The 25,500-nt window shown below is 33.4% G+C and overlaps 3 protein-coding genes and 2 long non-coding RNA genes across 7 annotated transcripts; 2 read left to right on the top strand and 3 right to left on the bottom strand.

The window, feature by feature from the left end:
- Positions 1–8,594: 8,594 nt before the first annotated feature.
- LOC9299961 lies at positions 8,595–13,855 on the top strand. Its single transcript, XM_021016089.1, has 20 exons — positions 8,595–8,836; positions 8,907–9,094; positions 9,166–9,243; positions 9,325–9,459; positions 9,555–9,676; positions 9,760–9,930; positions 10,078–10,183; positions 10,398–10,503; positions 10,606–10,716; positions 10,795–10,958; positions 11,049–11,166; positions 11,326–11,550; positions 11,675–11,865; positions 11,987–12,154; positions 12,240–12,345; positions 12,434–12,571; positions 12,670–12,828; positions 12,930–13,136; positions 13,226–13,492; positions 13,576–13,855. Exons 1-20 carry the CDS (start codon positions 8,696–8,698, stop codon positions 13,726–13,728), a joined length of 3,054 nt encoding a protein of 1,017 aa, XP_020871748.1. The 5' UTR covers positions 8,595–8,695; the 3' UTR covers positions 13,729–13,855.
- Positions 13,856–14,396: 541 nt separating this feature from the next.
- Positions 14,397–15,323, bottom strand: LOC110225287. The gene is made up of 2 exons (XR_002329670.1): positions 15,013–15,323; positions 14,397–14,858 (listed from the first exon to the last, which is right to left on the bottom strand). It is a non-coding gene; the product is annotated as an uncharacterized LOC110225287 (long non-coding RNA).
- Positions 15,324–15,544: 221 nt separating this feature from the next.
- LOC9299960 (glucose-1-phosphate adenylyltransferase small subunit, chloroplastic) lies at positions 15,545–18,231 on the bottom strand. 2 transcript variants are annotated; one of them, XM_021015227.1, is made up of 9 exons: positions 17,830–18,231; positions 17,416–17,712; positions 17,076–17,345; positions 16,809–16,988; positions 16,546–16,721; positions 16,362–16,473; positions 16,186–16,284; positions 15,975–16,094; positions 15,545–15,890 (listed from the first exon to the last, which is right to left on the bottom strand). In XM_021015227.1, exons 1-9 carry the CDS (start codon positions 18,094–18,096, stop codon positions 15,774–15,776), a joined length of 1,638 nt encoding a protein of 545 aa, XP_020870886.1. In that variant the 5' UTR covers positions 18,097–18,231; the 3' UTR covers positions 15,545–15,773. The 2 variants fall into 2 exon arrangements, with proteins under 2 accessions (XP_020870886.1, XP_020870894.1); XM_021015235.1 differs by having other exon boundaries at positions 16,546–16,649; positions 17,830–18,230.
- Positions 18,232–18,471: 240 nt separating this feature from the next.
- Positions 18,472–19,662, top strand: LOC110228178. Of its 2 annotated transcripts, XR_002331778.1 has the most exons (4): positions 18,472–18,689; positions 18,874–19,048; positions 19,134–19,221; positions 19,564–19,662. It is a non-coding gene; the product is annotated as an uncharacterized LOC110228178 (long non-coding RNA). The 2 variants fall into 2 exon arrangements; XR_002331777.1 differs by having other exon boundaries at positions 18,472–19,048.
- Positions 19,297–20,398, bottom strand: LOC9301700 (heavy metal-associated isoprenylated plant protein 46). The gene is made up of 3 exons (XM_021024714.1): positions 20,195–20,398; positions 20,017–20,095; positions 19,297–19,945 (listed from the first exon to the last, which is right to left on the bottom strand). The coding sequence occupies exons 1-3, from the start codon at positions 20,198–20,200 to the stop codon at positions 19,506–19,508; spliced, it is 525 nt and encodes a 174-aa protein (XP_020880373.1). The 5' UTR covers positions 20,201–20,398; the 3' UTR covers positions 19,297–19,505.
- Positions 20,399–25,500: the final 5,102 nt, after the last annotated feature.

Here is a 25,500-nt window from a genome sequence, read left to right as displayed (position 1 = left end):
TATTTTACGTCGGTCACATATCATCGTAAATAAAGAAACGTAATATAACGAATTTCTTGTAGTGATTGTAGATGTATTTTGTATTAAAATATATTAAAAGGTTCTACTCAATTTCAAAAACCATTTTTTTTTTTTTTTTTTGGGACAAATTTCAAAAACTATTTAAGAACCTGAAAATAAGTGTTTGAAGTTTTCACAATCACTACTAATCATGCTTGTTTTATACTAAGCAATCTCTTACATGCTCATCTTCTAAAGAATATACAAGTATAGCAAGCAATATAAATGCGCTTAAACTCAGGGAAATATATGAATTCTTTGATCTTCATATCCCAACTGTACCAATTAAGCACATACCTTCCAAACTCAAATAGTGAAGGCCTAATATATCTTCCTCCTCAAAGTGACCAATTCTAAATACATTTTTTAGTAATCCAGCCAAACATATATTTTTCTTTAAATACATGCATTTTTATCTTACGCATCAAACCATCTCGAGACTCCACCTACATACCAAAACAAGATTGTGGACGAAAGCAAATAGCTCGTTATTCAAGATTACTTCATGGTTATGAGATTGGTTATGGTACAACTTCAAGTGTTGAGTGAAAGATTGATTAATGATAGTGTTAACAATGTTGGTGAGTTCAGTTTAAACGATTTGAGTCTGGTTTTGGTGAGACTTGAGGAATGCAAGGAGAGCTTTAGTGGAAATGTTTTGGTGTTACAGATGTACAGTTTTTGGTGTATGATTGAGATGTTGAAGGCCAAAATGGTAAAAGACAATACAAAAATGACTGAATTTTTTGTCTCGGTTTAGAACATGGTTAAGGGCGATGAGGAGAAGATTGAAGTTTTCTGTTTGATTGAAATATAATAGGTAACATTTGACGACTCAGAGAAAACAATACACTAGGTGGTAAAATGGGATTCCGAATGAGTAACATTTGATGACTATGATGGATTGATTGGTAAGCAAGTTTAGTTCAGTTTGTATATGTAATATTTGATAACTGGTTGGTCAAGTTAGGTGAGGAAAGATCCAGTTTATACATGGTAAGGCCGAAGGCGTCTCATTACGAACATACAAACCACTTTTACGATTGAATTTGTTTTTGTTTTTTGGAATGTCTTATTTTTTAGTTAGGCTTGAATCCTGAATTTTGTGATAATCTACTTCATAAAAAAGAAAAAGACTTACTGTCTTTAGGATCTGATGCTACACCGCTGCTCAATACATTTTGACCATGTTCCAAATTAAAAGAGACTACATGATTTAGTAAGTTGGAGGTACTCAAAGAAGTTCGTCTTAATCCATCTGAAATTGAACAAGTTTCAATATGCGCCATCGCTTGAGCTAATGAAGTCAATTGCAGAGTCCTCCAATTTCTTCTCAAAGTAAATTCCAAATCAAATACTTTTTTTTCCTTCATTCTTCGATTCATTTCTCCAAATGATTCATTATGATTTTCTCTTCACTCAGTATTACCTTTATGTTAATTTATATTTATAACCAACATTCTTTCTCTTGAAATGCATTTTTGGAAAGGATTTTTCTTTTAAGTTTAACTAGATTTTACCCCGGAGTACACCGCAGATCGATTTTTTAACTAAATTGTATTTTTAATATTGTTTATTTTGTTAAGTGTTTAACATTGTATAATTGTATTTAAAATTGTTAATTTTAAGATTTCATCCGTGATATTAATACAGTCCCGTATTAATATCGATCCAAATCTGTCCCACTATATAACCCCGTCCCGTGAAATTAAACATCATTTTGTTATTTTTAATAATATTTTATTTAATAGACATATAATTCGACAGTCAAGATTGAAGATTAAAAACCGGAGTAATATTTGAATGACCACGATTAAATGTAGGGATTATTGAGATTTTTTAAGAAAATCGAATTGAATATGGATGTAATTGTGGCAATGATTAGTTATGCTTAATATATTAGGTTAAAATTTTTGGAAATGATTTTTTATGTTAATATCTTTGATTTAATTTTGAAAATCTAAATAATTAATGGTAATGGCATTTGATCGTAAATAAGTTGAAACTCCAGGATTTATTTCATAAATGTCTTAAAAAAATGTATATATAGATGGTATTTTAAAAAAATCTTTAACATAAACTCGCACAATTTAGGATTTAAAAAGGTATAATTTTGTTTTTATTTTAAACCATACGCACGAAATCATGTCACATTTGACCCCGATAACACATAAAACTTTAAACGGTAAATCCCAATCTCATGTTATAGCATACAAATGCTTAAATTTTTTTTATTTATCCTTAAGAGCGCGTAAAAAAAAAATCATAGGTGTCGAGTATGAAGGGAAAAGGGGATTTTCATACCCGTACTATTGGGACCGTGGATTTTTATACCTCGACATTTTTGTAGTGTATTTTCCAACCCAAACTGAAATAAAATTTGAATTTCATACCTGTATTTGATAAATCGTGCAAAAAACGAAGTCAATCTAATGGGTGTTAGTCAACTCCGTTACGATGCTGAGTCATCGTACACGTGTACGCTGACGTGTATCCCATACGACGTCGTTTTAATAATTGTTCTCAAAAGTTTAAATTTTTTGCAAAATCGGGGATTCGAACCCGTGTCCCTTGGACATGGCCACACATTGAGCACCTTTACCAATTCATCCCACAACTCTAATCGAACATTCCCCAATCATTTTAATTTATAAACCTTAATAGTTGTGTGTTTGGAAATAAACCAAACGACGTCGTTTTCAATAACTCTTCTTGGGTTCGTTTCTTCCTCAATGCTAACAAAGCTCTGTCCTTTCGCTTCTCGCGGATTAAGTCTCTTGTAGCTTCTTTTTCGGCTTCAATTACTTTCTCAAGCTAAATTAGCAAAATTTGAGAAGATGGGTTAACAAAGAGATGAGCCAAAGAAGTCAAAAGCTGGGGTTTTTTTCATCAGTACCAACAAACAATCAAAAGAAACATTAAAAACAAATCAAAACCATCCATTGAACAACAATCGACTTTAAGATATTCACCAATTAGGATATTTTGATGTATGAAAACTAATAATCCACTCGATCTCAGATTCCAAAAAAGAAAAACCTTTTGCTGATATTGACCAAGCTTGCGTCTTTGGGTTTTGAGAGAGAGAATCGCTCGATCAACCTCCGTGATCTAAGGTTTCTTCACGAACAAATTTCCCATATTTTCTTCACTTTATCGACTCCAAAAATTAAGATAATCAAACAATTCGACGAGCAGAAATAGCAAGATCGAGACCAAATCGATTAAGTTTCTAGATTTCCGAAAAATGTTGGTCGTCAATTTCAAACCAAGTCCCCAATTCGTCGTTTGGTTTATTTCCAAACACACAATTATTAAGGTTTATAAATTAAAATGATTGGGAAATGTTCGATTAGAGTTGTGGGATGAATTAGTAAAGGTGCTCGATGTGTGGACAAGGGACACGGGTTCGAATCCCTGATTTTGCAAAAAATTTAAACTTTTGAGAACAATTATTAAAACGACGTCGTATGGGATACACGTCAGCGTACACGTGTACGATGACTCAGCATCGTAACGGAGTTGACTAACACCCGTTAGATTGACTTTGTTTTTTGCACGATTTATCAAATACAGGTATGAAATTCAAATTTTATTTCAGTTTGGGTTGGAAAATACACTACAAAAATGTTGAGGTAAAAAAATTCACGGTCCCAATAGTACGGGTATGAAAATCCCTTTTTCCCCGAGTATGAAGTTGAACTAACTTTTATATTGTTTTTGAACTTTATACATAAATCCGTATTTTTCATTAAAAAAAAAAAATACGTAAATCCGTATAACTTTGAATTTCTAAAGTGCAGATACATGTTTGCTTTTTATGTTCAATTGTATACACGAGATATCGTCACATTTGACCCTAATATTTCTTGTGCCTCTTAATTTCCATTTGGTTCTTATGATGATTTAAGTATGGCATACACAAAATTCTTGACAATCATTTTCTTTTATCATGGATATTAATTTATCAATTGATTTGAAATAAAGATGCTAACAAGTTCAGATGTTTATAGAATTTCTTAAGATAACCAATTTTTAAATCATAATTTCCAATTTTTAAATCAGATGTTTATAGAATTTCTTAAGATAACCAAAAATTTAAACTTTGTAAGAAAACAAGACATTTAATCTATTTTAAGACTAATCTTCGGAAAGCATCGTCAATCTCCCTTCTGCTGTATTTTTCTTAATGTATGACACATACATCTGCGTATGTAATAATTGTGTTCTAGTAATTCTGTTAGTGTCTTTGTAATAACTTTTTTAAATCAATGAAAGTTTGTTTTTGCCGAAAAAAAAAAACTATTTTAAATTTACAATTTTGTATAATAATATAATATAGATACCATAACTTAAATTATTAAAAATAAAAATATGTCAACAATTTTGTTTTCTTACGGCAACAAAAAGATATGGGAAAATTATCAGAAAAATCCAAAAACAAACTTAAATTATTAAATATAGGACGTATCTTCTAAAATTAGAGATATACACCAACGAAAGACAAAATTAACTTTATGCTTATTTGATGATATATTTAACATTAAAAAAAAAATTATCCCACGTTCATTGTTTTAAGTTTAACTAACCTATGTGAGAGTTTTGTTAAAAAATTTTTTTTTTTTTATTTTGATAAAACCTGAAAGTCATAACATACTAATCTAGAGCAATTTCTAATTATAAAACTCCAAATTAATTTCTCAAACCTATATGAACTATGTTCTTAGGTTCTTATTTATAATTAATTATCAAATCAAGCTCCTTAGAAAAATGATCTGTCAGCTCTGAAAATAAAAAGGTACGTGCATAGTTCATAATGTTTATGTGCATAATTCGTTTGCGAAGTTATGTAAAGATGTAGTATTTTATTAAAGTTTTCGGGCAAAGTTTTCTGATAAAGTTATTTAGCAGATTAGTTTCACACAGTTAATATTTGTATTTTAGTGGATAGTTGTTTGGTGAAGTTATCAGTTATTGTGCGGAGTTGTCTCGTAGATTTAGTTTTGTCCAGTTATTTTGTGGATCTTAATGTATAATTGTTTGGTAAAGCTTTTTGTTAAGATTATTACGCAGAATTGTTTGATTGATTTACTTTCATACTGTTATTATAAAGGTTTTAATATATATTTGGTTGATAAAGTTTTTTTTAAAAAAGATATTCTACAGAGTTGTTTGGTAACTTTAGTTTCGTAAGTTATTATATAAATCTTGATGAATAGTTGTTTGCTAAAGTTATTATTTAGAATTGTCTCCTAGATTTAGCTCCGTCGAATTATATAGATTTTCATGTATAGTTGTTTGGTAAAATTATTTTGCAAAGTTCTCTAATAAATTTTTTTTCGTATAGTTATAATTATATGGATCTTAATTATAGTTGTTTGTTAAAGTTTCATAGTAAAGTTGTTATATAGAATAAGTTTCGTAAAGTTATTACATTGACTTTGTTTGACAGAGTTTTCGTATGCAAATCGTGGGATATGCTTCTACCACCTTGAGACAAACATCAAAACCAGTTTCGCATCAAACTACTAATTTCACTTGTTTCCTAGGATATTATGTCTTCTCCATTGTGGTTCCTAACTATTTTAAGTCACAATAATGTCAGAGAAAAATGCTTATATGCTTTATACTAATATTATAAGACTATAAGCAAAACAAGTGATAGACAAAAATAAAAAAAGTTTTCATTAGTAAATCAAATAAGCAGAGAAAATAAAAAATAAAATAAAAAATAATAAGCAGAGAATAAAGCAAAATTCAAAAAACATATATGATGGAAGGTGAGTCTGCAAAGATTAGACATGTGAGAGTCTAGTAATTTTTATAAGGAAAAAAATCCAAAAAAACTGCCATCTATTTTTTTTTTGCCGTTTAATACCTGTGTTTTTAAATTTGGAATAAAAATACTTCATTTAATTTCGATTGCTTTTAAAAACTATCGTTTTTTTTAACTTGGTAATTTCGAACCCGAGACTTAACAGTCGTTACTGGGCGTAACGGAATTATTTAACAAAGTTAAATTTTAACCGGGAAAAAACCCGAAAAAACCGACATCTATTTTTTTTGCCGTTTAATACCAGTGTTTTTAATTTTGGAATTAAAATACCTCATTTAATTTCGATTGCTTTTTAAAACTATCGTTTTTTAAAACTTGGTAATTTCGAATCCGAGACTTAACCGTCGTTACTGGGCGTAACGGAATTATTTAACAGCGTTAAATTTTAACCCCACGTGTTTATATAAATATATATTATCTGCAAACAAAAGATGAATCATAGAGCGATTTCAACAAATCGATCTAGAGCGGAGTTAATGATTCCGCAATTAGATCTACCATTGAAGAAGAACAACAACTAGATCGACATCAATCAGATCAGATCTATACATATATGGGATGAATCACGCAAAAACCCATTATCAAAAAGAGATTCAAGTGAAGAAGAGAAAGAGAGAGAGACGAGTTTGCATCATCGGAGATCTGAGAGGAAGAAGTCGTCGTCACCACCGACGAAGAAGACGAAGAACATAAAAAGAAATTTTTTTAAAAAAAAATGAGGTTGAAGTCTTGAACTTGAAGAGTCGAACCCAGCTCCTGAGGTTTGACATGCAACCACCAGGCCACACTAACTATCACATAAAGTTTTGCAAACAGATAATATATAGAGATAATTAGCTGGGAAACAAGGATTCAGAGAAAAATTAGTTTTTTAGTAAAATCTACAACAATGAAAATTTTAGCCACCTTTTCTACCAAATATAACCTCACGCGCCCCCCTCCCCCACCACCATTTTGTTTTATAGTCGATCTATTACATGAGACAAACGAATGATTTTTGATAGTTTCTTGACTTTTAGGTGGTCTATTTATGTTAATAGTCCTCCATTTTTTGATAAAAAAAAAAAGATTATTGTTCTCTTCCTTCTCTCTTATCTTTCTGAATTATTAAACACGATTAAGTTTTCGAAATTTATCGTAATTGATTTTTCATTTATTCAAGATTTATCACGCTTCATGTTACTTCTCGTCATTGGTAACCGATTTGCTATAGATGAAAGAAATTGTGATTATATTTGATGGTTCGACGACGTTGGTTCAATGGCAGAAACCCGCTAGTGATGATGGAATTAATCTAATCAGTGTTACTAGGATGATTAATAACATTCACACCTAAGATGCAGTGATGACTTGACATAAATTGATGAAGATCCGGTGACAATTCGATGGAATCCGATGAAAATTTCGGTGACAATTCGGTGAAAACAGACGGAAATCTTTTAAAAAACCGACGAAACATATGAATCCAATGATATTTCGGTGTCTAAATAACGCTCTATATACGTGTTTACATGTATACAAATGTTAATTATGCTTTATGTACGTGTTTCTATGCATATAAATAAATTTAACCCTCTATGTACATGTTACATGTATGCAAATGTTAATAGAGCTATATATATATATATATATATATATATATATTTACATGTATATATAGATCTAATAACTTAACACTATCACTATTTTTAACGCTCTATATATGTGTTAACATGTGTACAAATGTTAAAGACGTGTAATGTATGTTTGTAACATGTTAAAACTTCTCCAATTTGAGAAAACAACGGTTAATAATAGTCTCATTTTTGTCCACTATTATTAAATACCCACTTGCATTAAATATATGTCAGAATTAAATGCTTTCGCCCAAAATGTCAACTACGTTATTTTCACGCGTAGGACAAAATCATAGACTGGTTTTTGTGTAATTTTTTCGAACTTCAGACCCAATTATAATGTAATTTATCTCTTGTTCTAAACTATTGTCTTTTCACTAATATACTACTCCATTTTTGTCTCTGCGCCAATCGTCCCTAATATATATTTATATAAACACGTGGGGTTAAAATTTAACGCTGTTAAATAATTCCGTTACGCCCAGTAACGACTGCTAAGTCTCGGGTTCAAAATTACCAAGTTTTAAAAAACGATAGTTTTAAAAAGCAATCAAAATTAAATGAGATATTTTAATTCTAAAACTAAAAACACATGTATTAAACGGCCAAAAAAAAATAGATGACGGTTTTTTCGGTTTTTTCCCAGTTAAAATTTAACGCTGTTAAATAATTCTGTTATGCCCAGTAACGACTGTTAAGTCTCGGGTCCGAAATTAACAAGTTTAAAAAAACGATAGTTTTAAAAAGCAGTCGAAATTAAATGAGATATTTTTATTCCAAATTTAAAAACACATGTATTACACGGCCAAAAAAAAAATAGATGACAGTTTTTTCGGGTTTTTTTCTCATTTTTATAATCGTAAGAAAAAAGTACGGACTAAAAATGACATGTTCTGGTTATCATCTATCACAGATTCAAAAAAGCTAATTTTACAAAGTTTTCTTGTCATTTTATTTGGAAAAAATGACATATTTAATTTAATAAGATTTGGCCTATTTTGATAATTATACTATAATATTTGGCCTATTTTAATAATTCTCCCAAGATATATCTCTATTTTTTCTTCCAGAGTTCAAGTCCATGTGAATAAACGACAACAAAAAAAAAAATCGCCAGTTTAAAAGCCTTTACGATGAAGAGGAAGTGTTTGGTGATAAGTCTAGTTCGAAATTGAACAGAGGAATGTTGAAAGATAAGAATCTGAGAATTGAAGTTCCGTTTATGAATAGAAGAGTCACTGATTGTGAATTAGAGCTTCGCAAATTCGCATTGAAGAATTCAACTCCGGTTAGCGAACGGCGGCCGCATACTCTGAGTTCTAAGGTAACGATTTGGTTTCAGTGAAGTTTTTTGATTTGAGTGATTTTGAGCTTAATGAATTTTGGGTTTTTAGGGTTCGGTGTATTGGGATTTAGAGGATATAAGAACACCAAGTGCTCCACCTATAATGGAAATTGGACAAGAAGAGAACATCAGCGTGGAAATTGAGAAGATTGAGGATGAGATTTGCAGAGAAGCAGGAGTAGAGAGTAGTAATCAAAGCAGTACACATTTGTATAGAGTTGAAGAATTTGGGGAAAGGTATTTCCGAATTTAACGAGCTTTTTTGTATTTAGACTAGTTTTTATGTGTTTAATCATGGTTTGGTGTAGTGTGAAGGACAGTAAAACTGTGGAAGATGCAAAAATTTGGGAAGTGAACTCGGAGGAATTAGATTGCCATAGTATCAGGTTAAGTACTTGATTTTGTTTCATAGTTTAGAATGAAAGAGTTGAACTTTATTATGGCTAACAAAATGTTTCTAACGACAGTGGTCAATATGCTTGGCAAAGTCTTTTGGCATATGATGCTTGTATAAGACTATGTTTGTATGAATGGTCAAAGGGTTCTACTGAGGCATCTGAGTTTCTACGTGATGAGTGTCGTCTTCTTCGAGGTGCATTTGGGTAGGGGCATTTGTTTCTTTATGGTTTCTGAGATATGACTTCATTTTTCTTATGTTGAGTTATTGAAGCAGTTCTTTGTATATGTGTTGTTATAGTTTGCATAAGTTTCTCTTACAACCTCGGGGTGTACAATCGACTGAGGAAAACAAAAATGTGAAAGCGGAGCAAAAGCCATCCTTGAAGTCTAATAATGTTGTCAGAAAGTTACGGGTGGAAGGTAAACTATAAGTCTTTCTGATGATTTTGTAGCTGCCAGACATGAATCAGATATTTATAATTCTTCAATTTTGATTGTTTTAGTAAAGAGACTTCGATTGATACCACAACGCAAACTTAGAGGTACAGATTCGCTGCGGAGTTTAATGAATATGCAAATTGGAATGGGGGCAGAGTATTGCCGACAAGTTTCATCACTTGTAAAGACTGGGATGAGTTCTATTAAACAGGCTACCCTTTCAGCAGTTTCAGAAGGTTCGCTTTCGTTCCATGGAAACACTAAACATATATTCAACCATTTTGCATGTTTTTTGATTGTGAATTTGATTTGTTTTACTAAATGGAAGATAACATTTGTTTCTAGTGAGATGACATGGCTTATTCTTGTGATTTTACCTGCAGAACAATTCTCCTGCTACCTTCAAATGAAGAGCACAGCAGAAGGAGGTCAAATTGAACAAGGATCTTCTGTTTGTTTGCAATCAGGAACTGGAAGTTACCATGTCTTGTATGTTCTTTCTTTTTCTCTTAAAAATCACTGAAAATGTGTTTTAGAGCTAGGATAAACATAATGGCTGTATGTGGTTGTTTCAGAAAATTTTAAACTGAAAGTTACTACTATGCCAAAGTGTTTGAATAGATGAAGATTTCATGGAAAGTTCCAGAATTTAGTTTTATAATTTTCCGAGTACAGAGAGTTTTACTAACAACTCCTCCTTCAGCTTTCCCGAATCCGAAGGTGATGCTCTTTTGATAGAAGTTCAAGATAAGAAGAAATCAGTTCAAGGAAAAGCAATGATATCTATGACATCATTAACTGAAAATCCGGTAAATACGACTTTAGTTGTCCTTCCCAATTTAAATCTCTTCCATTTTGCTTCTGATAACATGTTAATTAAATATACTGATGAGAACTCAACATTTGTTCAGAATGATAATGTTAGATGGTGGCCAATATACCATGGTGAACAAGAATGTGTTGGCAAGATCCAGCTCTTTCTTGGTAGCACGACCACATCAGATGAAGACTATCACATTAAGGTCTGCTCTTTCTCCAACAAATCTCAGATTATCTGTTTTATTCTGTGAGATGACTAATGTTTTGCATTTATGTTACAGAGTGCACCTGTTGTGGAGACACTTGCATATGATTTGCTACTAGAAGCGGCTACACGTGCCCAAAAATTTCATCCTCAAAACTTAAGGCTGAATGGATCTTGGAAATGGCTGTTAAGCGAATTCGCAGATTATTATGGAGTTTCTGATTCATATACCAAGTTGAGGTACTCATAAATATATTTAGTTAGACTTCCTTGTATCTATTATAATTCTTCTGGAGTTTTACTCAAAATATATTGCTCCAAAATTTGTAGATATCTCTCACATGTAATGAATGTAGCAACTCCAACAAAAACCTGCTTACAACTTGTGCATGAGTTACTAGTCCCCATCCTAAGCGCTCGAAGTGAAAAGAGTTTAACCAGACAAGAGGTAATTCATTCCCCTTTTGTTTGTAAATTGATGAATCTGACATCTCACCAAAATCATGGACTTGGATTCGATTTATCGCATTTAGTTTGAAATCTGCTTGTTTTGTCATCTTCATGGCTCCATAGGAATAGTTATTGAAGACTTGTTCTATTCTTGCAGAAAAGTATCTTAATGGATTGTGAAATAGAGATAGAAAAACTCATGGCAACTGTTTTTGAGAACTACAAGTCCTTAGATGAAAACTGCCCTTCAGGATTGGCAGACATATCTTGTCCCGTGCAAGAATCGGCTTCAACAGCACTTTCTCCAGCTGTTCAGGTTTTTAGCCTTCTTCATGATATATTGTCTCCAGAAGCACAAGAAATTTTGAAGAATTACCTCCAGGTGAGCTATTACCTGTTGGTTTCAAATAATATACACCGTTCATACCTTTAAGTTGTCTTGATTTTGTAACATATTAAGACTATGATGTTCACGATATTCTTGTGTTATGGAAAACCTATTGCAGACAGCAGCAAAGAAGAGGTGTCGGAAGCACATGGTTGAAACCGATGAGTATGTTTCCTGCAACTCTGAAGGTTTTCTTTTGGACTCCGTCACAATTTCTACAGCCTACCTGAAAATGAAGAATCTTTGTCTAATCATAAGCAATGAGATAGAGGCTGATATAAAGATCACCAATGAGCATGTACTGCCAAGGTAAAATGATTCAACCTGAACAAAGAACTTACATTTGTTATCTGGTTTTCATCTTGAGATTATCTCTGAGTTTTGATATTGATTTGGTCTTATGTTTTCATTACCTTGTTTATCGTTCAAGCTCAATCGACCTAGCCAATATAGCTGCTGCCGTATACAGCACTCAGCTATGTAACCGGCTCAGGGCATTTCTGTCAGCAGTTCCACCATCCTGCCCACTGCCTCATGTCAATGAGCTTCTGATAGCAGTTTCTGATTTTGAAAGAAACCTCGATTCATGGGGAATAAGGTTTGACATTATCATTTCGGAATCAATCAGAGCATTTGTGGGAACTCATTCTTTCTCTTTAAACGTTTCATTTTATTTTACGCAGTTCGGTACAGGGTGGTGTAAACTCTAGGGGGTTATTCCACAACTACATAATGGTTTGGATACATGATATGGAACTTAGACTACTTGACCGATGCAGAGCAGAAAAGGTGACCATCCTGACCATTTTGGGTTGATCCTTATAATCACAAAGCCTATCTTCTGATTGTAATAAGCATGGATGGCTTGTTTTGGCAGGTTCCATGGTCTGGTGTAATAACAAATCACTCAACATCCCCATTTGCTGAAGACATATATGAGAGAATAAAAGATTCTCTTATAGAGTATGAAGTGGTGATTAGCCGATGGCCACAATACACATTGATCTTGGAGAATGTAAGCTACAAAGTTATATAAGTAATTAGTTTGCAGCTTAGCGGCTAGTTACTAAAACTAACTGAGGTTTACTCTTTTTTCATGTACTCTTTTGGAAGACTGCTGCAATCGTAGAGAGAGCCATTGTTAAATCATTGGAGAAGCAATGTAATGACATTCTAATTCCTTTGAAAGATAGCTTTCCAAAGAGGCTAAATATGCATGTCCAGAAGCTGACAAGACGGCAATCATCGGTTCTCTATTCTGTTCCAAGTCAAGTAAGAGCCACACATCAATCGTGCTAAATTAAAGTTTTAAAATTTTCTGACTTATAAGGATTTGTGTTAAACATCATTTCATTCTCTCTTCTTGAATGCAGCTGGGAACTTTCATCAACACAATAAAGAGAATTCTTGATGTTCTACATCCCAGAGTTGAGGATATCTTGAGACAATGGGCTTCGTGTCTTCCTGTTGTTGAAGACAAGAAGTTACTCTTTGGGGAGCAGATGAATGTAATCACGGTCTTGCTCAGGACAAAATACAGAAACTACATGCAGGCCGCAGTTGATAAACTCGTTAGCAATGTAAGAACTGATATAACGCTTCGTACCAGCTGCAATTGAATCTATGCATGTTATAACACAATCTCTCTCTGTGTGTGTGGATGTTTCAGACGCAATCAAACAAAAACACAAGGCTTAAGAGAATCTTAGAAGAGATAAAAGACAATGAGAGAGAAGTCGAAGTCCGTGAACGTATGAAGATGTTATGCTCACAAATCACGGACTCAATCTCAAATCTGCATGATGTCTTCACAAGTCAGATATTTGTGGCTTCGTGCCGCCTATTCTGGGATAGAATGGCACAAGTGGTCTTGAAGTTTCTTGAAGGAAGAAAAGAGAATGAAGTAGGCTACAAAGGCTCTTACTATGCTCTTGGGGTAAGAAATAAAAACCTTAAACATTAAACCATAAATAGAGAATGTGTTTGGTGTTGAAACTGAGTTTGTGAACAAATGTGCAGATAATTGAGGACACGTTCGCATCAGAAATGCAGAGGCTACAAGGGAACTCACTACAAGAGAAGGATATGGAAGCTCCTCGTTCGGTGATTGAGGCACGTTCTATTCTCTCTAGAGACAACAATGCCAATCACTCTTCTTACTTCTATGTCTAGCTCAATATTTTCATTCCATTCCATTCATTTGTTTGTTATATTGTACATATAAAAAGTTCCAACAACAACAAGTCTTAAATGGTCGTTCATAATCATGCCATCCTTTTAATATACTACTTTTGTCCCATTGACCCGACCTAGTATCGTTTTAGATACACCACAATGTGCTTCCTTTTTTAACAACTCATTTCACTTATTTGATATGAGATGGCTCCAGTGGAAACCATCGCAGGTAAGGATCTGAAATAGTAAAAATAAGAGCCAAAGTATAAATCCTCAACGGTATTCATTAAGCTTTTTCAGGTGTCAATGTTACATAGACAGTTAGACACTATTCTAAGATAAGATTGAGATAAACAAACAAATTGGAGCAAATCGTAAATACTAAAATTTGCATTGCTTCGTAGCGTAACGAATATACGGAGTTTTCAAATCAAACTGAAACGAATAACGGACCAAAGTGAATTCTTATGGATTATTTACTAAAAATAAGTATCTGTTAAGATTGGAGTAAATCATAAATACTAAAAATTTAAGAGAAATATATATTGCATATTTATTACTGAAATTTACCTAGTTTGACCCAAATTTAGAGAAAAACAACTAAATTAACATCAAAAGAGGAACAAGTGCAAGTTGAGAAGGATTCTGATATAGAAAAAGGTGAGAATAGAAAGAGGTGAGAACATACCATTAACTGAGGAAACCAAATCAACCAGAAGAGGATAAAGAGAAGTTAGAAGTATCAGAAAACAAAGAGAGGTTCGCTAAAGAAAAGTTTGAAGATGCTGACGATGACGAAACAGATAGAGATCAAACTAATGTCAATACAGGTGCAGGGAAAAGGGAGATGGTTCACCGTTTTCGTCTATGCAAGAATCATTTTCAGGGAAAGAACACCACCATTCCGAACAGACTGAGAAGCGAAGACGTAGACGAAGAGCAAGAAGACGGATAGAATTAAGGGATATTGATAGTGAAATCTCATCAACTGAATAAACTAAGGCGGAGTTGGAGAAGATGTAATGAGCAGATATCTTCATCGGCTCAAGTAACCACCCCATCAGGGAAGATGAAGAACCAGGAGAGAAACTTCAGCGCAACAACCAAAGTGGCTAAGCCAAAGACCGCTGGAACATGAATAGTAGCTTCACTCATTTTCACATTAAATGTTGAAAGTTACCTCATCGATTTGCAGAAACATTCGTTTCGTAAAAAGGATCAGAGAAGGAGGCTGCTTTGAACGTCCGAAGAAGAAGAAATGCTTAAGGTATAAACACTAACCGTCTTTTTTCTTGAACTGGATAAGAATGGTTGTTGATATGCATTGGCTCAGGTGGGAGTGGAGAAAATTTCAGTAGTAGCTAACAAGAACATCCCATGGAGGAAAATTCTGGAAATGCGAGAGAAGGTGTTTCACGAAACACACGTACTCCAGCTGATGTCAGGGACAAATGGAAGAACGTGATCAGCGGAAGATTAAAGCAGAAAACAAACAAGACAACACACTGATCCCTGGTATATAAATATACTCAACAAGTAGTGACTCATTTAGGAGATGAAGTCAGACTTTGTGAAAAAAAAATTGGTAGTTGACCTGTATAGACAAAAGTACCACAGTTACAAGAATTCACTTCTACTTTAAGGCATCTTAGTCCTTAGTTTCTTCAATTCATTTTAATACAAATGGTTTTATGCCAGAATTTGAAGAAAGATAAATTTAGAACCTCTCTTTTCATATATTGCATATGCTGAGGGGAATGCACAATTTGTCAAAGGTGGTCTTATATTCGGTTTATAAAATGGCTCTAAAAACTTTTCTTTCAGTCCATCATTCGACATAAGTTATATGGTTCGAACTAGTTATTAGCTTGAAACTACGATCCAGATAGTTCTAAGCAGCAATACAACCAGTAGTAGATTTATTGGGGCTTAAAAGCCATAAAAAAAGCTTATTGATAGGGAGTATACATCATCAAAGTGTGTTTCTGCTTGTGTTTATTAGGAAGAAAGAGAAATAAACAGAGGAGCATTACTTGTGTACTTTAGATGAGAGTGCCGGTTGGGATTAAGGCGTCTTTGATAACGGTAACAATTCCGCTCTTTATGAAATATCCATCAGTCTCTCTCGCTGCCTCTTGCACATTGTCACTGTTTATGATCTGTGCCAAGTTTGAGACCAAACCCACTATAAGACCAGAGCATGTATGAACAAAGTTATGTGTGTTACATATATAAAATCTAACCTTGACATTGTCACCAATACGTGCGTTTTTGTCGATGATGGCCCTTTTGATGTGCGAGTTTTTCCCAATACCTATGGGTACACTTCCTTTCGCGCTTAGGAGGCTCTTTTCCGAAGCAGTCTAGGCAAAGTTACAATCATCAAAGAAGACCATCATCATCAAAAGGTTTATATTACTTATCAAGAGGATTGATTGCAAGACAGATTTTTACCTCGTAATAGTCAGCTCCCATTAATAGCGAATCTTCAATAATGGCACCTTCTGATATGCAGGAACGGAGTCCAACCACAGAGTGATGAATTTTGCAGTTCTGTGTCGAAAGTTAGTAAGACTTTGGTGAATTTGTATGTCCGTAACACATATCAAACAGAAGCTATTTGATCATACCTTGATAACACATCCCTCTCCAATGACACTGTCAGTGACATCAGCATCAAGCATCTTAGACGGTGGTAAATAACGTGGCTGTGTGTAGATAGGAGCAGAACGATCATAGAAACTGCATCAAGAATTCAGATAAGTTAATATATCATTTAGATACATATTCCACTTGGTAATGCGGTTACTGTACCTAAAATCAGGAACTGGTTTCTTGGTGATTCCAAGATTTGCATTATAGAATGCCTCTATAGTACCAATGTCTTCCCAGTAGCCATCATATAGGTAAGCTTGCACCTGCAGTGCCATCATCAAAGTTAGCAGGTTTTGCTTCTGCATAGCATAATCAGCTACAAGTAGCTGTTGAATCTGAAAGCAAACAATAGAGAAACAGAGACACTTGCTTGACCATCAGAATACAAACTAGATGTTGTAAACATAGATATGAACACTCACCCTCAGTCCAAGGGAAGTGGCACCGGGAATGACTTCGCTTCCAAAGTCATTAGCTCCAGGAAACTTGTCCCGTAGTAATTCTAGCATTACATCTCTGCTTACAACATAAATACCCATACTAGCAATGTAAGGCATCTCCTTGGCTCTCTTATCATCAAGACCTAGAATTGTTGTATCAACCTAGAAGCCAGAAAATCAAATGTTTATTTATTAGCCCAAATAATGAACCAGGGAACTAGCTTAAAGTTTTCCTTTTCTTATATTTACCTTCATGGCCTTTAAGTGCTCCCCCTTTGGTTTTTCAGCAAATTCAACTATACGTCCTTCTTCATCGATCTTCATCAGCCCAAAAGCAGTAGCGCGTTGCTCGTCCATTGGTAATGCAGCTACTGTAATATCAGCATCAGTCTCCCTATGTGCTTGAATAAACTTCTCATAGTCCATTCTATACAAATGATCCCCAGCAAGAATCAGATACTCCAAAACATTATGCTCCTCAAACAACCACAAGTATTGCCTCACTGCATCAGCTGTTCCCTACACAAACCAAAACAGTAAAACAACACTATATATCCAACAAAAGAAATCCTGCATTGATTTGAATTACCTGGAACCAGTTGGGATTTTCCGGACTTTGTTGAGCAGCAAGAACTTCAACAAAACCTTCATTCTTATAACCTCCCATGTTACTCGCATACGCTCGTGAAAGATGACGATTTAAAGACGCGGAATTGAACTGAGTAAGAACATAGATTTTGGATATGTTGCTATTCAAACAGTTGCTCACAGGAATATCAATAAGCCTATAGTTAGCACCAAGAGGAACAGCTGGTTTGGCTCTCTTCTTCGTAAGAGGATAAAGACGAGTTCCAGCTCCACCTCCTAAGATTATCCCCAACACACTCTGCCATTGAAACAAATCAAATCAATACTAGTAGCATCACATTCACAGTTCCAATTTGATCTCAAGTACATTCCTAGAAGCTGAAACAATAACAAGTAAGAAGAAGATGATGCTCACACTGCTTGCATCAGGATCGAGACAAGTTTGTGAGTTTTGAGAATCGGAGACGGCTTTAGGAGAGACGATCATATCTCGGCCGCGAACAACAGATTTAAAACGACGGAAGACGGTGGATTTGAGTGAAACCTTCTTCTCGTCGGATGAAGTTACAGAGGAGGAGAAAGAAAGAGTTCTCGTCGGAACAACCTCCGTGGCTTTGCCGGTGGAATCGAAACTCGAAGCAGGAGGTACCTTTAGAACTCCAATCGCAGCCATAGACGCCATTGTTGTCTTCTTCTTCTCTGTGTTGTTTTTGTGAATCAATTTCGCTACGATCAAAGGATCAGAGGAGAAATTGAGAGAATTTGGAGTGAGAGTTTGGACTCTGCTTTGTTGTTGTCTTGTGATTGTGGGAAAGTGAAAAAAAAAAAGATTTTTTTATTTTTTATTTATTTCTTAATTTGTGATGGGGTCTCGGGAACCGTTAGTTTTTTTTTTCAGCTGATTGTTTAGTTTGAATGACGTTAATACCCCGTTGAGAAACGTAACGTCTGTTTTTTTTTGCAGGGCGTTTTGGGAAATCCGTAGCAATTTTTTAATGTTAAATTAAATATAATTCACAGTATTCAAAATTCTGAAAATCTGATTAATCGGGAGGAGTCAGAAAATTATTGGAAAATGACAATTGAAGATATCATATTCAAATTCGATAGATTACACACCTAAACTAAACTAAAGTCCGAATAACTTTATTTCTCGGTCTTGATTTTGAAATTTGTAATCCATCCAATGTCTAGTTCGATTCAATAGTTGGTTCAATCTAAGGATCAGTATCGCTTATTCCTCCGATTCGCCCTTTGGAGTACTTTGATTTCTAGGTCTTGATACTCAAAGTTTGTAACCCTCCAATGTCGAATTCGATTCAATAGTTAGTTCATTCTCAGGATCATGAACGCTTGCCTTGTTTTCTTGATTCCGTACAGTCCACTGGCTTAGTTATGTGTTAAGTTTCATAGTTTGAGACATTCTTTAAGAGAATGGTGATTTTGATGTTGCTTGTAGGTGTTGATGTGAGACTGTTAAAACTGACTTTGAAGGGTTAGAACCATGTGACCCTCGATCATCAAAGCTTATAGGGTAACATTATCCACTGCTACGTTCTCCGATAGCTTGAAGCTCAAGACTTTACTTGTAGAGTATACTCCTAGGGTGAAGCCCAAGACGGCTGCTGCTACTCGTATGATTTTACTCATCTCATTTGTTTACCTTCTTGTTCCTTCCTTCCTTCATTCATTCATTTATCTTGATGATCTTTTTACCAGGGAAGCCTGTTGGGCGTGGCTGAGGAGTGAGGACGCGGTCTTTAAGATGTATTTCTTGTGCATATACCAGCTACTGAAAAATATTAAGGTCAGTGACTAAATTTTTGTAGAAAGGAGAACCCTTTGCGGATTTACCAAGTTATGCTTTTTGCAATTTATGAAATGAAGGAAACACATTGTTGGCCAAAATGCTATATGGTGCCTATGCATAATGATTAAAGAGTATCATGTTATAAGAGCATGTCGAGATAGCAGTAAATTGATTTGGTGGCCTCAGAGCTGACTAAATATAGTAAACACATTGATTCTTTAGTTCTTTACAAAGAAAACATTATTATGATGCTCTATCAATCTTCCTCTGTAAAACCTGTTTCACATGATTGTGCAATTGGGTTCATGATTATAAACGGGTTCCCCTATATCATTGTAGGGATGTGCCGGATGGCACGGGTAGGGAAAGGCGGAAGGCACACCGTCTCCCTGGGGAAAGGAGAAAGGCACACCGTATCCCTGGGGAAAGGAGGAAGGCACCGGTTTTGGCTCCGGAGGTTTCTTGCCATCTGGCGGTTTCTTATCTTCTGGCCCTTTCTTATCGCCACCTTTTTGGTCACCACCTTTTCCCCCTGCACCTTTTCCGTCCCCTCCCTTCTTCTCGTCTTCTTTCTTTGGAGGTTCGACTTTGGTCACGCTTACAAGCTCTGCAAATGCTACCTTCTTTCTGAGTTTTTGGATGAGAGGGATCATATCAACTTCAACACCGGTAACCTCTATCTGGTTCCTATGATCGCCTTTTATTTCCACGGCTGACACGCCTATAAAACCATTGCATAAAGCATGAGATCCAACAGAGGTTGGTAATCTTTTTGGGGAAAGGTCTTCTTACCTTTAAACTGAACTGCTTTTGTCATTGCTTTTGCTCGGGTTTTGTCATCGGTCATAGTCACTCTTATCAAGATCTTTTGCTGCATATGAAAAAAATCATATTTCTGTAACGTCAATCAAAGAAGCCATATAAACACATACATAAACATATTTGCTTCTTGTTGAATACATATACTTGCCTTCATCTTGTTTTGCTTGAGCAATCGCTTTGAATGTTTTGGCTTAGACTTCTGGGTTTGGTGTGCAATACAAGTCTGAAGAAATTTGTTTTTCTTTTGTCTTTTCTTGTGGTCAATTAGTCATTGTCGATTGTTGTGATTTCGTTTTCAGTTCGTTATTAACAAAAGCTAATAAAACCAGAACTCTTCTTTCTTTAATGCTAGTTGCTAATTCGTACAAGCTTATTCACAATTCTTTGTTTAAAAATAAGAACACTGTTAAATTTGGAAAAAAAAATAAAGGGGAACAAAATGGCAACGGCGAAAGAGAGGATTTATTTTTGTTTATAAAAAAATAGAGATGAATTGCCTTGTGACTTCTAAATTAACTGTTGTAAAATCTAAATTTGTAAATTTTTAGGATGTAATTCTATTTTTTTTTTCACTGCAGCATCTAAATAAGGGTTTAAAATAATTGCTTTTGAAAAACATGATTGGTAAAACATACTTAAGACATGCTGTCGAAATTTTTTGCAACTCGTACTAACATAACTAGTGTTTTTTCTCAAATATCTTTACTGAAGAATACTTTGTTTAATTTTATTGACTTTGACGATTAATAAATTGATAAAACATATGACAAATATGTTAAATACAAAGAAACTTTTTAAAAAAATTGTGGGGTTTGCTTGTAGTTTCTTAGAACTTGGACTTGGAAGTCCAAACTTCCCCTCTACATTTATAATAAATAACAAACGTCAGAAACAATTATTGGATGATTGAGTTGCATTGCGTAAGCCAAGAGTTATGAAATACAATTTTTTTCTATAACCAAAGATACCAAACTAAAGTCTAGACTAATCCTTATAATACGTGGAATGTTGGATAAACTTGGCACTTAAAACATTTACAACGAAAAATTATGAATAACATTACAGTGGGATGATTCGAATCTTGATCTTCTAATCCGAAAATAATTAATTACTGAATTACCATGACATAGGTGACACTAAAAAAATTCGAGATAATTGTCTACAAAATGTTGAGAGACCTCCTTATTTTCTTCAGCAAGTTTTCGAGTTTTAATATTTTGCAAAAACCTGACAGTTCAATTTGATACCATGTAATTGTGGAAAATGGAAAGCTTCTCACGATTTTATAACGAATTTATAACATTTATACGTATTAAAAATTATGATGAATTTGTGACTTCAATTAATTATGCTACTAGGATCTAACCCGCGGTTCACCGCGGGAAATTTTTTATTTTTACAGTTTTCAAATTAGTATTACAATTATATAATTTTTTTTTTTTTTGATAATTTAATTTAATTTAACACGTGTTACGTGCATTTAGTATTGTAATTATAAATTTAATGTGTCATTAACAATTCCATTTAACTCATTTTCTATTGAATAAATACTAATTCTAACCCGCTTTTGCGGGTCGGTTTTTTTAATTTAGACCCAAAAATTTTTAATCGGATCATTCCTTAAATTATGGCAAACCCAAAACGAAATTATTCATAAAATCTAAAAATATATCTTTTCTCAATACATTTTTAGATATTGACCAAATTTTCCAATAATGTTTTATAGATATTTTTTGAAGATTTTATTTCCAAATATATTATTTCTTATTTTAAAAAAAAATTGTTACGTAAATTTGTTGACATATATATTTCGAGTATATATATCAGCAAAAAAAAAAAAAATACATGAAAAAATGATGGATTAAAAAATCATATGTTAGAATATGTTGTTTTTTGACGGCAAATTTTAGAATATGTACAATCCAATAAAATTATGATGGAATGTGTAAACTGTTTTCAACAAAGAATTGATTATATTTTTGATCATTTGAAATTGACTTACAAAGAATAACATCATAGTATCATCATGCGTTGTAGTCAAAGGAAGTATTCTTCTCCTAATATGTTTTTAGTATGAGAATGATCTATAAAAAAAAAATAAAGATTAGTTATAAAAAAATAATATTTCAATTAAAGCTTGATAAAAAAAATATGAATAAATACCTCAAAATCATGTGTGCGCCTACATTATCATCTTTCGCACATCACACTACATGCATAAATATTAAAAAAACAAATGTGAGAAACAGTATGAAAATAAAGTTTTATAAATTATAAACGAAAATGTTATTCAAAAAAATGAATTAAACAAATGAAACGAAATCGAGATTATTTTAATGATATTTCGTTTCAGTAGAATGACATGCTCTTATATAGTGAAGATGACGTGGCGATTTAGGGATATTAGAAAGGAATATTCTGTTTGCAATAAATTTATATTCTTTAGCTTGCAGAGGAATTTTTCGAATTATATGATATGGAAATTTATAGGATTCAGTTTATAGGAAACTTTATTTTAGGAATGTTAATCGTGCTGATTTTTAATTAAATCAAAGTTTATAATAATTACGTTATTATTGCTTTTGATTTGGAAAGTCTTAATAAACATTTAAGATGGTTAGTTTAAATAATATCCGGAAAGTGTGTGATTTTACCAGATTTTCATAGATAATTTCTTTACATATGCACAATTACGAATTAATGCTAATTCTAACCCGTTTCACCAATTGATTTCCGAGCTCTTAATATTTTTTACCAACATAATATTTTTGATTAAAAAATATCTAAAACTAATAACTATATAGTTTGTTTTATTTAGATTGCTTTTTTAGATTTAGTTTTTGAAATCTTTGAAAAATCTATATTTTGGTGATAAGTATTGAACATATTGTTTAAGAGGAATATTATTTAAAATTAGTTCCCAAAATCTCCTAAAATAAAAAATTGGATCCCAAAATTAATAGAATTTAAATTTCACTAAAGTCTATATTCGATTAGTTAAACCAATTAAAAATTCTTAAGCAACCCAATTAGGGAAACAAATTAATGATCCAAATATTCTTTAAATATCCTATAAGATATTCGTTATATATTTTGTTTGCATGTATGTTCCAATAATTTCGAGAAGCTCATTTGGTTGCTCTTCTATGTGTTGTGGTGTAACACCCGGGTTCAAATCTGTGAAAAACGTTTTGTGTCTTTTTTCTCAATTCTATTAGTCAGAGGCAAAATGGTAATTTCCTCATCTTCTTCTTCTCCACCCGACTGCTGCCCACCTGAAACCCTAATCTATGGCTGTCTTAACTTGTTTCACCCATTTTTTCCTCTGATTTAACTGAGTTTGACAACAAAATGATAGATCCGACATCTAGTATTCGATTTGAGCCATACACAAAAGAAAAGTCGAGTCTTTTTTAATATTTTTCGATTTTAAATTCGATTGGGTAAAATACTGATTAGATATTCGTTCTCGTTTTTGCATTTTGGTGATGATCAAACCCGATTAGTTATTTGAATTCGGTTTTCCAAAAATTTGACCCAATATCCGCCCATATACTAAACACGCGGATCCTAAACTTCTTAATGAGATTTTTTGACCAATTAGTCCTTTCCAATTTCATCAAATACTCTACAAAATCCAAAATTGAAATTGAAATTGAGGCCAAATTAGACCATTTTTCAATTTGTACTTCCCTTTTAATAATAAGGGGATAAACTGTGATAACGAATTTATAACATTTATACGTATTAAAAATTATGATGAATTTGTGACTTCAATTAATTATGCTATAAATTGTGACTCTACATAATTTCTCAAATCTTATCTCCATTAAGGGTTTTTCAAATAGTTTCTCACTAAATAAAAAACAAAAAATAATGATAAAGGAGGAGAGAGGTTGAGAAACGTTTCTTTACACATGTCATATTTTAATAGGCTAAACAATTACTTTCTGAATAATTATTTAAATAAATAATAAATTATATCATAATTATTAAAATATAATATTTTGAGATACTCCTGCCGTTTCTACAGATAAAGATGGCCTTATGCAATTGTCTCGCCTAAGCATTTCATTCCTAGATGATTTACACTTTATCAAAAAAAAAAAGTGATTCTAATTAAGTTATAATATGTTTAGATGATTTAGTTATTATAAAACTGGAATCAAAAACTGGATTCGAAACTGAACAAAACATTTTTTACTTTGTAATCGAACGGAAGAAACCGAAATTCATTAAACATTAATTTTATTTGAGCTAATATTTTAAATTATTCAGATCTATGAAAAAATCTATATATATATATATATAATCATATTAACTCATTATAATATTATATAGATAATTATTTTAACACAGTTAAGTAATTTTTAAGTTAATTCAAACCATACCAAAACTGTGTTGAACCAAACTGCATTACAAGTAGTTTTTGTCAGGTGAATTTAAACACGACGTAAAAATAAAATCTTCAGACTCTCAGAGAAAGGCTTCTCCAACTGTTCCTTGCATGCTCCATGAGTCATCTGAAAGATAACTCCTACAAACTCCCCCTGACAACTGATCTTATAACATTCAAGTAGTTTCTAAGCACTCCAAAATGGAGGAAGCATGTCATTACCAATAAACCATCGGTGTTAGAGAAGTGGTTCTGCCACTTCTTGATGAACATAGACGGGTTAAGCATACGGGTTGACCCGACTCAAAACCATGCCCAATAAATAGTATATAAAGATCTCAGCCAAACAAAGCTAAGAAAGGGGTTGGTAGGTCGATCGAATTGATTGGCGGACATATATAATCAAGAGTAAGAGATATGGCATCCAACTCATACGACAATATAAAGAGTCTAATTCCAACGAGAAAGAAGGACTAAGCATCTTGGAATCTGCTGTGGGACGCAATTATCTCACGAACCCGCATCCCCGTGCCATCCGAATCCAAATCTCGTTCCCCTGAATACCTGACTAACCAGGCTGATTACAAGAATCTCTTATAGAGGTATTTATGTTCGGCAGATAACATATCTTGCCTCATGATCCCTCATGTTTGATTGCATACTTAGCCGCCAAGGCAAAGAATCAAACGAGTGGGCGGATTGAGAACTAATGGCTACAATACATAATATTCGTTAAAATTTCACATTTATAGAAATGGGTGTTAAAAGGAAGTATTAATGTCTTATTTAGATAAAAACAAAATGTACTGATGATATATACTTGACAGTTGGGGATGTGCCTTTAGTCAAGTGGTTAAGTCCACTTGACTCCGCCTTCCCCACCGGAGTTCGACTCCACTAAATCGCGTTACCCCGCGTAGTAGGGATTGGCTATGGATCGGGCCTTGTCGATCCAAAGATGTCAAAAAAAAAAAATATACTTGACAGCTAACTCTTCCACTATTAAGTTAATTAATCTCTCTGTTCAAGATCCATAGTAACAACACATTCAGAGAGAA

Source organism: Arabidopsis lyrata, assembly GCF_000004255.2.
Source record: "Arabidopsis lyrata subsp. lyrata unplaced genomic scaffold ARALYscaffold_8, whole genome shotgun sequence".
In the NCBI taxonomy this organism is placed as follows: domain Eukaryota; kingdom Viridiplantae; phylum Streptophyta; class Magnoliopsida; order Brassicales; family Brassicaceae; genus Arabidopsis; species Arabidopsis lyrata.
Note: the sequence above shows the minus strand (reverse complement) of the source record. Positions and strands in the feature narration are given on the sequence as shown.